Source organism: Vicugna pacos, chromosome 6, assembly GCF_048564905.1.
Source record: "Vicugna pacos chromosome 6, VicPac4, whole genome shotgun sequence".
In the NCBI taxonomy this organism is placed as follows: Eukaryota; Metazoa; Chordata; class Mammalia; order Artiodactyla; family Camelidae; genus Vicugna; species Vicugna pacos.
The window spans coordinates 61020746-61035785 of record NC_132992.1 but is presented as its reverse complement, the minus strand read 5'-3'; the positions used below and the strand labels follow the sequence as shown (position 1 = coordinate 61035785).

At 46.2% G+C, this 15040-nt stretch overlaps 1 protein-coding gene across 1 annotated transcript in view; it reads right to left on the bottom strand.

Annotated features, from left to right (window-relative positions):
* Positions 1-14094: 14094 nt before the first annotated feature.
* The window catches only part of SLC38A6 (solute carrier family 38 member 6), a 133441-nt gene continuing 132495 nt past the window's right edge, over positions 14095-15040 (bottom strand). Inside the window, exon 16 of the mRNA XM_072963169.1 lies at positions 14095-14181. Coding sequence (XP_072819270.1) covers positions 14116-14181 — 66 coding nt within the window. The 3' untranslated portion in view covers positions 14095-14115. The remainder of the gene's footprint in view (positions 14182-15040) is intronic.

The following is a 15040-nucleotide window of genomic DNA, read 5'->3' as shown; positions in this document are numbered from 1 at the left end:
TTGGATTTGTGCACTGATTCAAAAAAATTATGGAGTACCTACTATGTGCCAGGGAAGGCCAAAGACCATGGGAGGGCCAAGACTTTGACAAGATACTGTCCTTCCATTACACACATACCCACTGTGTAATTTGATTTTTTTTTTTAGATTTCAACATTTATAAGTGCTGAAATTAAGATAGTTCTAATTCAAAAAGATACATGCACCCTAATGTTCATAGCAGCACTATTTGCAATAGCCAAAACATGGAAACAACCAAATGTCCACTGACAGATGACTGAATAAAGAAGTTATGGTATATTTATACAATGGACTACTACTCGGCCATAAAAAAGAATAAAATTATGACATTTGCAGCAACACAGATGGACCTGGAGATCATCATACTAAGTGAAGTAAGCCAGAAAGAGAAAGAAAAATACCATATGATATCACTTATATGTTGAACCTAAAAAAGGGACTCAAATGGGCTTATTTACAAAACAGAAACAGACTCACAGGCATAGAAAACAAACTTATGGTTACCAAGGGTGAAAAGGGGTGGGGAGGCATAAATTGGGAGTTTGAGATTTGCAGATACTACCTACTATATATAAAATAGATAAATAACAAGTTTCTACTATATAGCACAGGGAACTATATTCAATATCTTGTAGTAACCTGCAATGAACAAGAATACGAAAAGGAATATATGCATGTACTTGCATAACTGAAACATTATGCTGTACACCAGAAACAGACACATTGTAAACTGACTATACTGCAATAAAAAAATCTTTTTAAAAGATAGCATAGCACTTTCAGTTTCACTGAAGCTAAACTTCCCTCTCTTGTGTGTGCACACACTCGGGCACAAGCTCAGGTAGCCCGGGCCTGGGTGTGACGTGAAGACAGCCACAGCAGCCCTCTCTTAAGCAGCTTGGAGCCGAGCCGAGGCAGGCAGCACACCTACAAATGCAGCACTCTGAGGAGGAAGACTGAGCCTCACTCCCAGCTGCTCCCCCTCAGATCTGGCCTCCTGATACCTCCTGCACCGTCAGACCCCAGAGGAAATCTGGAGGCCAGAGCAGGGCTGGCCAAGCGGGGATCCCTGGAGTCATGAGGCCCCAGCTGCCCACAGGTGCTACACAGGTGGTCTCCACCCCCAGCAATGACTGAGTTAAAGCCACAGGACTGCTCAGCTGCAACCAATCCAACCTGCCTGCCTGCTTTCTTGAAATAGTCCAGATTTCACTTATTAAACATATTAATCTAAAGCTAACAATTGTGGTAGTTGGACTAAATGGCTTGAAGAGAAGAATGTAAGGAAAAAGAATTTGTTCCGATGGGAAGGCTTAACCCTGATGGTCTAAGTGGCCTTCATAGCCTAACTTGGAAATAACTGGAAACGGAGGGACTATTCACAGAAGTGGAGAGTCAGAGGGTAAACCTAACTGGAGTGAGAGAAACACAAACAAAACCCATCCCCTTCTTGGCCCCAACCTGCCATGTGACTCTGAGGACATGGCTTACTGCAGTGACAGCATTTTAAACAGCTGCCCGGAGGGGTTTTAAATAGACTTGATGTAATTCAATGATTTATAGAGCATGGGTTACCAAAATATTAAAGTTCTGAAATGCCCTCAAACCAAGACCATGGCCTCAGCGTTCCCCATTCTGAACTCTGCTTTGGAGTGTGGTGTGTGTGGCTCTTTCAAAAAACTGTGGCTACTTTGAATGAGGGGCCAGAAAGAGGTAAACAGCCTCTGAGGAAGGGATATTTGCATTCATTTACGCTCAGCTCATCCTGGGATCATGGGCAGGGAGGTCTATGTTCAAAGTATGTGAAGAATAAGGAAAACTTTTCTAAAACATGTTTGTGCCTGTGTACGAGGTACACGAGCTCAGAGTCCTAGCCAGGCGACTCCAGTAGTTAGGCATTATTCTTCCGTATAAAATATACTCTCCCAATCTTCGACAACTCAGTCCATGGAAGGCACCAATCTCCAGGAAACAAGCCAGGCAATTATTGTTTAACTGCAGAGCAAATCTAAATATTCAAGGAAATTGCAGGGGAATAGTCAAAGAAATAAATCTGGCTAATGAAATGCCCTCAGACCTCTATTTCATAAAAGAAGCCACAGTTATGTAAACATTGTACAGCCTTAATCAATATCCCCCTAAATGCAATGGTCTAAAAGTACACACAAGTTTGGAACTGGAGATCTTTTTCAATCTTCCATTACATTTTTTCTTACCTTGGGGCAACCCCCCTTTTTCTAATCTTTATGGATTTCCTGGCCTCAGAGAGAATACCCTGAACCAAAGGCAGGTTTCAGAGAATTCTGACAGTTTTGTTTATGTCAAAAATAATGAAAGATGACAGGCTATCGCATTTAGACTTGTAACATGAACATTTGCTTTAGGACTCCCTGCTAAGATTAATTTGGAGTCAGGGAAGAAGTAGAAAGAGGAAGTGGGGGAGGAGGAGAAGAAGCACTCTTAAGTGATCTCCCTAAAAGCAAGGAAGGATGGGTGGCCTGGTAGGTAGGTGCTTTTGACTTAGCTCAAGAGGAGGAGAAAACTGAGCGAATTCCTGTATATGGGCTTCTACCTAATCCCTTATGCTCTAAATGCTTATTTTGCAGAAGGGCATTACACTGAGAAGCAACAGAAACCAGCAGTGATAATGCCTCAGGTATGGAAGAAATTGGTGAGAAAGGCTACCCTCTTCTATGTGCTCATCACCAGCCCCACCTCCTGTACCACCACCTCCACCATCACCTCTATCACCATCATCACCATCATCACTACCATCACGACTATTATCACCATCATCACTACCACCACTACCTCCACCATCACTACCATCACCACCTCCCCCTCACCACCACCACTAATGAGGAAGCATAATTTCTTTGGGGTAAACATGTATACCCAAAATAGTTACTTGCTCTCTTCTTAGTCCAAACCAATTAAACTATAGACTTCAGTTTTTCTATCTTGCAAGAATTTCTTCTATTCCTCAAGCTAAGGCCCATTACCAAAGGGAAAATGAATGTCAAGGAGAGATTCTTCTGTGAAATATGCCTTGGCACTGGGACTGGTAGTTGGAAGAAGCCAAAATAATATGGAGACCAAGGATCTTCTCTCTCAGATGGACTTGAGAAAAGTTATACAAGATTTTCTGCTAACACACCTAGATGCAGAGACAAAACACTTAAACCCTGTAGCCTCACAAAACCTCTTCTGAAAGAGATACAAATGCAATGGATCCAAAGATCCAATGAAAAGAAAGTTTCATATAAAAGGCTGATTCCTACCAACTGGCTTCCTGAGACATTGTATTGAAAGTTTTTGTTTTTGTTTTTTAGGCTCAACCAGAAAAAGGAGTACGAACACATTGCACACATGTAGTGCTTAGTTGTTACTGTGTGCCCATAGGGAAGCGAGAGGAAACGGAGACCTTTGTACCACTTATTTACCATCTCCATCCCTCCCCATGCCCTCTTCCAGAGAGCCCATGTGCCTGATAATTCCACACTTATATGTGATCACACCCTGGTGCCCTCACAGGCTTAATACCAGGAGACCCATTACTAACACATCAGTGATTGGTTCACAGTACTAAACCATATAAACCCAGAAGTGTCTTGAACAGAAGTCTCAAACATCATCAGGACACACCCTGCCCCTCACCTCTGCTTCTCTTAGCTGGTGTCTGCTTTGCTCTCCCAAAGCCACTTGCCCTACGCCACCGGCTATGAGTGCTGAAGGCGTTAGAACCACACTCATGGCCGCAGGAGCACAGGGGAAAGGCTCTTCCTCTTTCCCCACACCAGCTTTAGTTTGAAAAAAAAAAATCCTGGGGGAAGGACTCGAGGTGGCTTAGCTTGAATCTTGGGCACATTTCTGCATCGATCACTGGGGGCAAAGATGGGCCACAATGATTGGCCCAGTTGGCAGATGCCCATCCCTCAACCCATGACTGTGACCAGAGAGGCGAAGTCCCATAACCAGAATGCTGCTCCAATTCGGGCCCCATGGGTGACTTAAGGGGAGCTGGAGGGGAGGAGAATTTGGTTCCCCCGCAGAATAAAAAGGACAGCTATAGTTACTAGAGAATCAGTATGTGTGACACGGCCTCTCCAGTTGGAGCCTACAACAGAAGTCATCTGAGAAACCCAGAGTGATGTAACTCAGCTATGCAAGTATTATTATTAATAAAAATACTTATTTGGGGCCCTGAAGACGTTGCCAATTTGAGAGACAGTTGCGGCAGGGTTGTTGATAAGCTCTAGTACAAAAGTACAAAAGGATCAATAGTCGGAGAAGGAAGACGTCTGTAGTACAGATTCCCGGTCCCACCCCTAGAGGCTGTTTCATTGTATTTGGGGCCCAGGGATTTACATTTTTCAAGCCCCTTCCCTAGGATAATGTGGACATGTCAGGTTCACGGAACAGACTTTGAGAAACGCTGATCCAGCGTCTTATTTGACACCGTAACCCAAGGTCAGGTACACGGCCAAGTTCTGAGGAGGCTGGGAGCGAGCACAGCAGGAGAGTTCCACTCCTTACCAGCTACCCGAGTCTTTTTCAGCTGTTTCAGTTGCAGGTTGGAGAAAAAACTACCTTCTCTTCCCCCAAACTTTAATTCTAAAGTCTTTTCATCAAAGTCTCAGAAGCCCCAGGCATCTAGCTCCCAGCCAACCCACTGCCCCCTGCCTCCCTCCTGAAAGTGGATACTGCGGCGCCCCACCCAGCTTTTCTTCGGGGCTCAGGTCTCGTTTCCCCCACCCCCTCCAGTCACTGAGAGCACAGCAGTGACAGCTCTCAGCGAGTCCCTTTCCAGGACCTACCCTTAGATTATACCTTGTCTAAAGTCACATCACCTGGCAGCAGCCTGCACCAACGACAGGTCAATACAGCATAAAGAACCCCTCTCACTCTGAGCAGGGCGACTCTGAAGGGCCATCCTAGTCCCGGAACACTCTGTGGGGTTAGCGGAGTCTTGATGGTAACTGCATCCATCTCCACCGTTTAAGCCTCCCTCTGCTCGGTCCTGCTCCCCTCACCTGCCCTGCCCACCCAGGAGTGGACCCTGGGCACCGTCTGCAATGAACGTCCTCCAAGCAATTTTGATCTCAGTGTCTGTCTCCCCAGGAACCTGGACTAGAACCCACCCTGATCCAGGTGTCCCATCCTTCAAAGTGCCACTCTCCTCCCTCTTATCAATAGTGACCTGTTCCTGTTTTCAAGTAATAAATGAGTTTAGCCACAAAGATGATGTGTTCATCTAGGTAATCCATTTGCATTTCAGAAAAGTTTCCAGGAAAAAGGGAAAGATGGCAGGGATGGACCTTCTGGGAAGAAAATGTGATTCAGGCCAGTGAAATCACCTCATCCTTCAGGTCCTAGCCATGTCTAAGTGGCCATTCTCCTAGGGGACCACAGGGGGCAGCACAGGCCAGAAGCGTATGTGTGTATTTGTGTGTGTGTGTGTGTGTGTGTAAAGGCAAGGAGCTCTGCCTTTCCTTGAAATGACAGGGAGGGACAGGGCCTCAGGGCACTGAGGACAGGCTGAAAACAAACTAATTCAGCTCCAAGAGGAAATGGGATGTACAGACGGAGAATTTGCACTGATTCCAGAGCCTTGGGGTCCAGGAGTGGCTCTGCTGACTCCAGCAGTGTGCAAGGACCTCCACTTCTCTACCTGTGAAATGGGCATAACAATGACAGCCTAGTTTCTCTCTCCCAGGCTTCTTATGACAGTGACAAGTGACATAAGGCCCACACTCCTCATGGAGAAGCTACTCTGCCCCTGGCCCCATGTACTCCACAGCCCTGAACCCCCTCCCCCTCCACTCTCTTCCTCTCACTCCCAGAACCATTTGGAGTAGGGACTGAAGACTTTCCAGAGCACTTTCTTAATAACAGTCATGCCATTTCTTGCACACAAACGAGGTACACTTCCCACAAAAGGCTTCCACGATGGAGCAGGAGCCAAGTGCCCCAACCCTGAAAAGTGAGCTTTCTCTTTTCTAGAGGAGGAACATGAGTATCAGAAAGTTGATCAATTTCCCGAGAGGTGCACATCTAAAAAGGGAAGGAGGTAGGGTTGGAGCCAGCGCTGTCTGCAGCCAAAGCTCCTGACCACCAGGCAAAACTGTCTGCAAAAAGGAATGATCTAGATGATGTCCCCTCTTCCCCTTTGATCGTGGCATTTTAGGAGAAAACTTCTGAGCAGCTAAAGGAGTTGAGTTTTCTCGAAGTGGGGAGAAAGGGTTAAAAATGCACGGTTGTGTCCAAAACACACCAGTAACTCTTCCCTTTTGTTGCATTCCAAACACACATGTACTTCCTGCCTGCTCCAGGGGTTGTAACATCCTCGCAGAGGCTGCGGCTTATGACCTATCATCACCTTCCAGATCAGCCTGGAAAGCAAGAAAAATATTATGTGAGAGGTTTTTCTCTCTTAAAGCCAGTCTTAGGGACCTAGCCATTTTCAGAGGAAAAGCAAGATTGTTGAAGGCCAATACACAGTGGGTTTATGTTAGCCCCAAGTGATGCAATAATAATAATAATAATATATTTTTTAAAAAGTGTTGCCTAAGAAAAGACTGAGAATTGGGAGTCGGCTGCCTTGGGTTTAAGAGCTGGTATGCAGCAAAACAGCCAGATATAGCTCTTTGGGGGAAAAGAAATCTAAAAAGAAATGGAAAAAGAAAAAAAACCTCCCTAGGTTTGGGAAAGGGCAATAAAGCATATGAAGGTGTGTGGTACCGCGCCAAAAGCAAAAGAATATTTCACTAAAACCACAACTCCAGTCATGTGTTATTACTTATGCTTTTGGTTGACAATGACTGGCACAGGGCATGAAGCAATAATGTCTGGTGGATTTGGCATGGCTCTATGTTAACAGGAAACCATGTTCTTTTGATTCCGTTGATTGGTTTCCTGCTGAAGGGCCATCCATGACAGAGCAGGGAGTATACAAGACTATTGTTCAATTTCCATTTGTCCCCAGTGCCTCTTGCTTCTGGCAGGGGAAGCTGGCAGCCTTCATTTGCCATGATCAGGCCCCAGCCTTGCAATAATGCATGCGAGACTGGTTGTAAATGTTGCATTTAGCAGATTGATTAGGGAAGGAAGAAATCATTGAAATGCAGACGCCTACACATGTTCAAACAAGCACCGATGAAGCACCATTTGTTCAGTGGCAAATGCACCGACTCCATTCATTCCCCGCCATCCACATCAAGGAGCCAGGTCACAATGTAGCAGCAGGCTGGCCTCCCACAGAGACTTGGCAATGTTTCAGAGGGCTAACCGGGCACAAGGGAAAAGAATGAGAATAGGTGGGGTTTGGCTGAGCTTGCATCTCCTTTCTCCATGATTTCTAAGCCAAATCATCTGAAAAGTCACTGAAAACTTGGTGGAAAGTAGAAGGGTTGGGCCTGAGCCCGAGAAAACCTTCGTGGATTAGTCAGCGTCATCTGCAAGGCCACGTCTATGTGCATGCTTGGTGTTCTTAGCAACATCGCGGATAGAATTTTATATTTGTTGGATATCACACATAGTTTTCATTGATTTGATTTCAGGATGGGATAGTGAGCAATTTTTGCTTTGGCTTTCAGTTATTTTAACAGCATGTCTGTAATAAAGTAATTCTCTTTAAAATGATGAAAGAAGAAAATGCAGTTTAATAATGGGCTTCGTCTGGATCCTGGTAAGGCAATATGCCAACCGCCAGAACATCTCCATCTTAAGCATCCCTCTCTGCCCCTCATCAACCCCCTGGGTACCAGCCCGGATGGCTGTTCTTTCCTCTTCAACCAGGGACATGATGAACTCCGGAGGCTCTTCCTGAGTGTCCCTCGTAACTCTCTTCACTGACTTGGGCCATTAGCACATCAAACCCTCTGTCTCCTGTTTCAAGCCGTAGGGACTGTAACAACAACATAAGCATTGACTTCACTTCCAGGTAAGGAATCATAGGCCACACAACACACACAGGGGTAAATTACAGGTATTTACTCAATCACAGATTCTGCTGGGTGTGGCTTAACTCACACCTTTGGACCACCACCCAGTTAAGAGATCCTTCTTAGCCCCTGACCTAAACCCAAATCCTTTTTGCCAAAGCTTTAAGTACAACATCCCCACTCCCCCTACGTACACACATGCACATGCACATGCACGCACACGTGCAGAGTTCTAGGCCAAAGCCATACCCTCGGCAGCCATCAAAGTTATGACCTGGCCACTCTCTTCTTATTCTCTGGCTTTGACTGGTGGCCTGGGGACACTAGGGGTGGCCAGGGCCAGATGGACAGAAAGAGGACTTAGAAAGAGGAGCTGAGACCGTGCCAACAGGATGAAGTCTCTTGGGAATGTACGGGAGCAGGACAGAGAACAGAGCCAGTCCTCACCTGGCTACTGAGACGGGTGGGGAGCAAGGGCAGAACTTTGAGGAGAGAGCCACGTGGAGGACAGTGGTTGAGAAGGGAGTTGCTGGGAAGAGGTAAGTGGGGCTGCACCTTCACTGCCTCTGGAAATTAAGAGCAAGCGCTGCACCGGGCTCTAGCTCTCTTTTTCTTAGCATTGCTGACGCTCACACCGTCTCCTTCTGCTTAAGTCTCCATCAGCCTTTAGCTGAAGCCTTCATGCTGCTGTGTCTCTCTTTCCGGGTTTTTCTCTCTTCTCCTCCTGCCTCTCCTCTCTCTCTCCTTATTGTAATATTCTGCTCTCCTGTCCTTAATAAAGACTTTGCTGCAAGCAGCCTGTCCAGAATGGATTGGTGTGCAGTGGTCCCTGGAGCTCAGTTGGGAGGAAGGTAGGGTCAAGGGAGCAGCCCGATGGCCAGGGGCTGTGGGCTGTCAGTGAGTTCTGACCTGGGCTTAGAGAACGCAGGGCACCAGTGAGGCAAAACTGTCCTCGCTCTCAGTGGGAAGGTAGCCAAGCAGTGGTCCAGTCCTTCGTCCACCTCCTCCCAGCCCAGCCTCCCTCAACCAGGGACACTCAGGTTGTAGGAAGGATCTTAATCCTTGGCTGTCTGGCTTCGTCAAGCTTCTCTGTGAGATGCTGGGCTCCTGGCTGCTCACTGTAGCCCCTGCTTTTGGTTTATTTCCAGTCTTCTCCAGTTCCCACCCTCTTCCTAAGCATGCCTGTTCCATCCACGACTGAGAACCCTTCCCTAGGTCTCCTGATGTTTTGTTCTCCATCCAGCCAGCCTGCGGGACTGCCTTCCTCAACAGGGCCAGTTAGTGGCAGGTCTGGATGAGACCCTGGGTCTCTGAATTCTGGTCCTTAGCTCTTTCTGCTTCTTGGCATTGCCCCCCTTTACTGCCTAAACTGCTGCCTGGTGGCTGCGAATGGTCCTTTTGTAGGAACTAGCCTCAGATCCATTCATCTAAGTCAAGCAGAAGTGAAGCTAATTTAGTGCAAAGTGTTTTCTGTTTGTTTGGTTTGGCTTTTCTGTTGGTGGTTTGGAATCCTACTGGATCTGGGACCCTGCTTTTCCTGTCTTCAGATACACCAGATTCACTGGAGATCCCCTTTCACATGAAGAGGGCTCTTCGCCTCACATGAGTCTTCAAACACACATAAGAGAGGGGGTTGCGGGCTTCAAGGGATCCCTTTATTTTCCCTTTCCCAGTCAGAACCACACCACCGCTGGTTCTCCCAGGAGACCAGATCCCAGCTACAAGAGCCCAGACTCCAGACAAACTTTTGAGCAGCTAAAGCACAGCACCCTTGATGGGGCCATTCACACCCCCTCCCCTCATGCACATGCTTGCAGCATCCCACAGGGACATTCTGAACATATGTCTGTTAATTAGTCAAAAGGCCTGAATTCAGGGATGCCGTGTGATTTGCTATTTCTTTGTTATCTTTCTCATCCACTGAGATCAGCCCCACCTGGGCAGGACTGTGTGTTGTCTCAGTGCCTAGAACAGAGTTAGAACATCGAAGGCACTTGGCAAGTTCTTGTGAAGTAAAGGAGCGAATGATGGCTCTGTCTCTGACCTCCTAAATTTCTGATCACCATGAAAGGCAAGAGGCCAGAGTCTGTTCAAGCCGCCCCATCCCTTCGTCACCAGAGACCCCAGTTCTCCCCATTCCACTAGGAGATGACGCTGCCTCCTCCACGTCCCTCCTGTTCTGCCTTGTTTTTCTTTCCATTCTTGCATGTCTTTAATTCTCTACTAACAACGCAAGTGACCCTGTTTCTTCTGCTGCTTCCAAACTGCCATCCATGCCATTTTCCCTTCAGTTTGTGTTAAACAATTCCTCCCAGAAGAGTGACTCAGAGGTCATCGATGTGCATGTCATCTAAGGCCATGAGTCACACGCCCTCTGCTGAGAGTCTGGGTTTTAATAAGGCAGAAAGTTTCAAAACCACCCTCTTCCTCCTCAGCCCCACGCCCACTGGCTGCAGGAATCTCTCCTTGTCACTCCTTGTGGTCGTCCTTGGCCACATCAGGTGAAGCCCCAGGCTCCCTTCCCTTCCCAGCTGGCGTCCGTGGCTTCCCGGCAGGAAGCGCCAGCTGCTCCTTCGCTGCAGCACCTGTGGCTGCCACTGCTCACTGAGGACAAGGAGGCACAACCTGTGGCGGGATCAGGGCCAGGGCACCTCCGCGTTCCCACTCCAGCTGAACACGCAGGAAAGGCACAGCATGGGAAGGAGCCACGGCCAAGCTCAGAGGCCGCCGGCATAAAGTTAAACAAATCATTTTTCAGTATTTAAGTTGCTCTGTTTTTCTTCTCTCTTTGCATTTCAAATTTGTAGAATAGGTCCCAGTGTATGAATTTAAAGAAAGAAGGAAAGAAGGAAGGAAGGAAGGAAGGAAGGAAGGAAGGAAGGAAGGAAGGAAGGAAGGAAGGAAGGAAGGAAAGAGAGAAAGAGAGAAAGAAATAGAGAAAGAAAAGAAAAGAACAGAAAAGAAAAGAAAGGAAGGAAGAAGCAGGCAGGAATGGAGGAAGGGAGGAGCAAGGAAGGAGGGAAGGAAGGACTATAAAGCTCATCAAAGCACAGAGGAAGGTGACACTCAGGCACATGCTATCTAAATAGAAGGGAACTAAGTCTACAGTCACACACGAAATGCAGCGATAAGTTGAGAATTTGTTTTTCCGGTCGGGGGAAGGTCACTGACAAACTTTCAGGTCTCCAGTAAGCAGGAAAATGATGGAGGCTGGCCTCTAGCAACCTTGACCAAGACGGCGTGGACCACCTTGAACGGAGAAGCAGGACAGCACAGGCCAGAGAGCACGGGCTGGGAGCTAGCCAGTTCCTGGGTTGAAGTCATAAGAAGCAAATGAAAGAAAGAAATCATGTAAAAAGAACAACCCTGGCACATACCAGGCCACCACAAATACTGGTGGGATGAACAAATGGACGTGAGTGCTTCTCAGGTGCTCACATAATAGCAGGAGAGGCCGCAGCCCAGCGGTCACTCCTGAGCTCAGTGTCGGAAGCAGCTGGGATCCCTTCCTGTCACTGAGCTGGTTTTGTTGGAGAGCTGTCAGGACCCCGTGGGACCAGGAGGAAGAAGAGGCTCCGCCACACCCGGCAGGCATCCCTCCCCAGGTGAGCAAGGCTCTGCATCCTGGTGGCACGGTCTCAGCTCCTCTTTCTAAGTCCTCTTTCTGTCACAATCACAGTGGCCCTGCAGGCACAGTGAAGGGCCACTGTCTCCGAAGGTCAATGTCTGAAGGGGCACAAGCCCGGTCAGACCCCCTCCAAAGATCCCAGAGAGGGAGCCCCCACCGCTCTGCCTGAGGGCTCTCTCGGCTAACAACCAGGGGTTGAAGAAGCTGTTATCTTTCATCCAGTGTCTGCATCACTGCTCGGCACAAGCCAGAAACTCCCATTTCAAAGGCAAGCCTTGAAATTTAGGATGCCCTCTCTCTGAAGTTGGTTTATTTCCAAATCAAAATGTAACAGAAAGTCTCCCAGAGCTGGGAGAGAATTTGAACATTATCCAGGCTATCCTGCATTTAGCCAAGACCCAGCATTACTCAAAAAACCCATCTTGAACTACTTTAAGTGAAAGAAGAAAATGTCCTGATTCACAAAACCAAACTTCCGGAAGACACGGGTAGAATTGGCTTTAGGAACTGGTAGGACCAGGAACTTAAACATGGTGAGGACTCTCATCTGAGCTTCTGGCAGCTCCAGGCTCACATCCAAGTTCTGAGATGTTCCAGCTTCAGTTTTTTCCATCTGTATAATTGGATTATTAACTATTATTAGTGATCAACTGAGAAAATGTATACGCAGAGGTATCGTACACAGTCTGTGATGACACTTGTTTTGAAAATGCAAATCGATTCCAATTAGGTTAATCTATTATGGTACAATTTGAGCACAATACAGATTTCTCACAGACAAAATTGCCTGTGAGAGAACCTAGGTTAACCTAGAAAACTGCCCCCAGCTGAACTGTCTTGTAGGAATTTACAAAACATGCACACCTCACACATCTACCCCCTACTTTGAACCTGTTATTCTAACCACTCTATTTATCCTAACCAAGTGTGTTGTCCTCCAAGGTTGTGTTTTGCTATTTTTTCACAGTTGTGAGCTTTTCTATATTGAAAAAGAAAAAAAGAAACTCATTCAACATTTGAAAGATGTCTAAGCATCCTGATTCAAAAACATCAAACAGGTCACGAGAAAGGCTATCTTGGTGGACTGGGGAGAAGCTTCAAGTGAAAAAGCATTCTGAAAGAATCAAGAGAACATGCTACATTTTCCAAGCAACAGGCACAAAAGAATCCACAGTGCTGTGATGATAAAAGAAACATCTGTGGATGAAACAATTCTACGTGCTGAGAAGTCGGTAACAATAAGGGCTGAAGAAATGATAGAGATGGAAAGATGAACATGGTTGAGACTGGAAACCAAACAGTGAAAAATGGGGGACAACCTTTCTCACAAAGAGAAAGCACTGTCTGTATACAGAGACCATACTGGAAAATGTCATGTTCTACAGAAGTGGTACCATCTAGCACTATGAGTGGCTGGTTTGGCAGTTTCAAATGTTGCTACAATTTCCAAAGCCTTCAGCTGTTGGGCAAAGCCTGATATGCAGAGAAGAAAGCCATAAAGAATTTCCAGCAGGGATACAGAAGTTACTGAAAAAGAAGACCATACATGGATTTAAATTTTCAATTCTGATGAAGCAGGTATCTATGATAAATGTATCCTTCAAAGATGGAATGTATGTTTCAAAGACAGAAAAACAAGCTACAGGATTTGAAGAGTGTAAATTTTGATGACCTTCCTTCTACCGCTCTATAATATCTCACAAGCTGCAAAGACCACTTTAACAAGCAAACTTCAGGTCTTTTTCAAGATAAAGTGCCATGTTTATTATAGTATTTATGTATTTCTTAATCATTTAACATGCACGAAGACTGTGCCACCATTTTTATTAGATTCCTATCTTTTTTATGTCACTGACAAAATTTTTAAGTATTGTACCCTCGGCCTCAGTTTTCCCCAAGCCCTGCGGTTTTTATTGTGTGCTTTTGCATAGTGAAGTGAGTTTTAGGGATGCGTGTGTTGTGTTATAGCAAAACTGACTTACTGGAATGAAATATATAAAAGTCCTAGCATGTCACTAGCTGGATCTTTTAATTCCCACATTCCTCATGCAACCACAGTCTGGCTACTAGAGGCTACAGGTATGAACCCCTCAATTAACTTGTCTCCCTTACCTGGGCCCCAGGACCAGAACCTCCCAAGATCCACTTTATTCCTTAAGGCCCTCAGGGCTCACTCGAATGCCTTCACAACTCTATACTGTGCACTCCTTTTTGAAGGGGTCCCCAGAAACCCCGTTTGTCCTCCAGCAGTGTGTTCTTTCATCTTGGACTCCATCAGTCTTGTCCTCTCGGAGGCCACCTGCTAGCAGCCTTGTATACCCGTGTGGTTCCCATTGGGTCCACTGAACAAGCGCCTCTTGCCCTTGTCACATCAGGCAGGGCTGGCTGCATCGTCAGGACCCAGTGGAAGCTGGCACCCTTTTCTGGAATCAAGGGAGTGGCTCTTGCAAGCTAGCACACACACATTTTCAGAAGGAGCCTGGGTGGTGGGCTGGGCCTCCTCCAATCTGTCCTTGGTTTGTTCTAGAAGGCTTGGCTCTTCTGCAGAACTCTGCAGACCTGGCTCTGCAAAAGGAACTGAGACCAGCCCTGCAGGAGGCGAGGAGAAGGGGGCAGAAATCAGACCCATGGCCACCTAGAAAACCACATTTCAAACCACTGCCATTTGTGAAATGCTTTTCCTGGGGAATTTTATTATTCTTCCCTGACTACCTAACACATGTCAGAGTTTGGAGAGTGAAGGAAATCCCCCACTGTGTAAGCTTTATTTTACTTTTAAAAGTGAGTTTCTAGCCCTTCCTGTTTCTAAACTCCAGTAGCTTTGTCTACATAAGAACACCACTGTGCAGCTCAGCTAAGACAACCCCAGAATGAAAGGTGTAAATTATGTCACTCCAATGAGGCAGACACTTCAAAACCATTCTGGTTCTAAAGGTGGAGATCAATAGAATCCTTCGGAAATCTGACTTTCTTCCCCGTAACTCAACCGACTTACATGTGGTTTAGGTGTGGTTTTCAAGGGGATAACGTTGAACTTAACTAGCAATTAGGAGAATTATTTTTAATTCTGAATTCATCTCCTGACCTCTTGGCATGCGGATACCTCAGCTCTAAGTCACAGACCACAATCACATAATGCTAAATAGTATCTACCACTGAAGTGAAAAAGGTAGTGTTCACAGTTTGAAGGAAGTGTGTGTGTTGGGAAGGGTGGTTGTGCAGAAATGTTTGAATTAGAAGTGCGTTTGCAGATACTAACTACGATATGTATATAATAGATGAACAAGTTTCTACTGTATAGCACAGGGAATTATATTCAATATCTTGTAACCTACAATGACAAAGAATATGAAAAGAAATATAAGTATGTATATGTATGATTGAAATATTATGCTGTAAACCAGAAGTGGACACAGCATTGTAAACTAACTGTACTTCAATTAAAGTA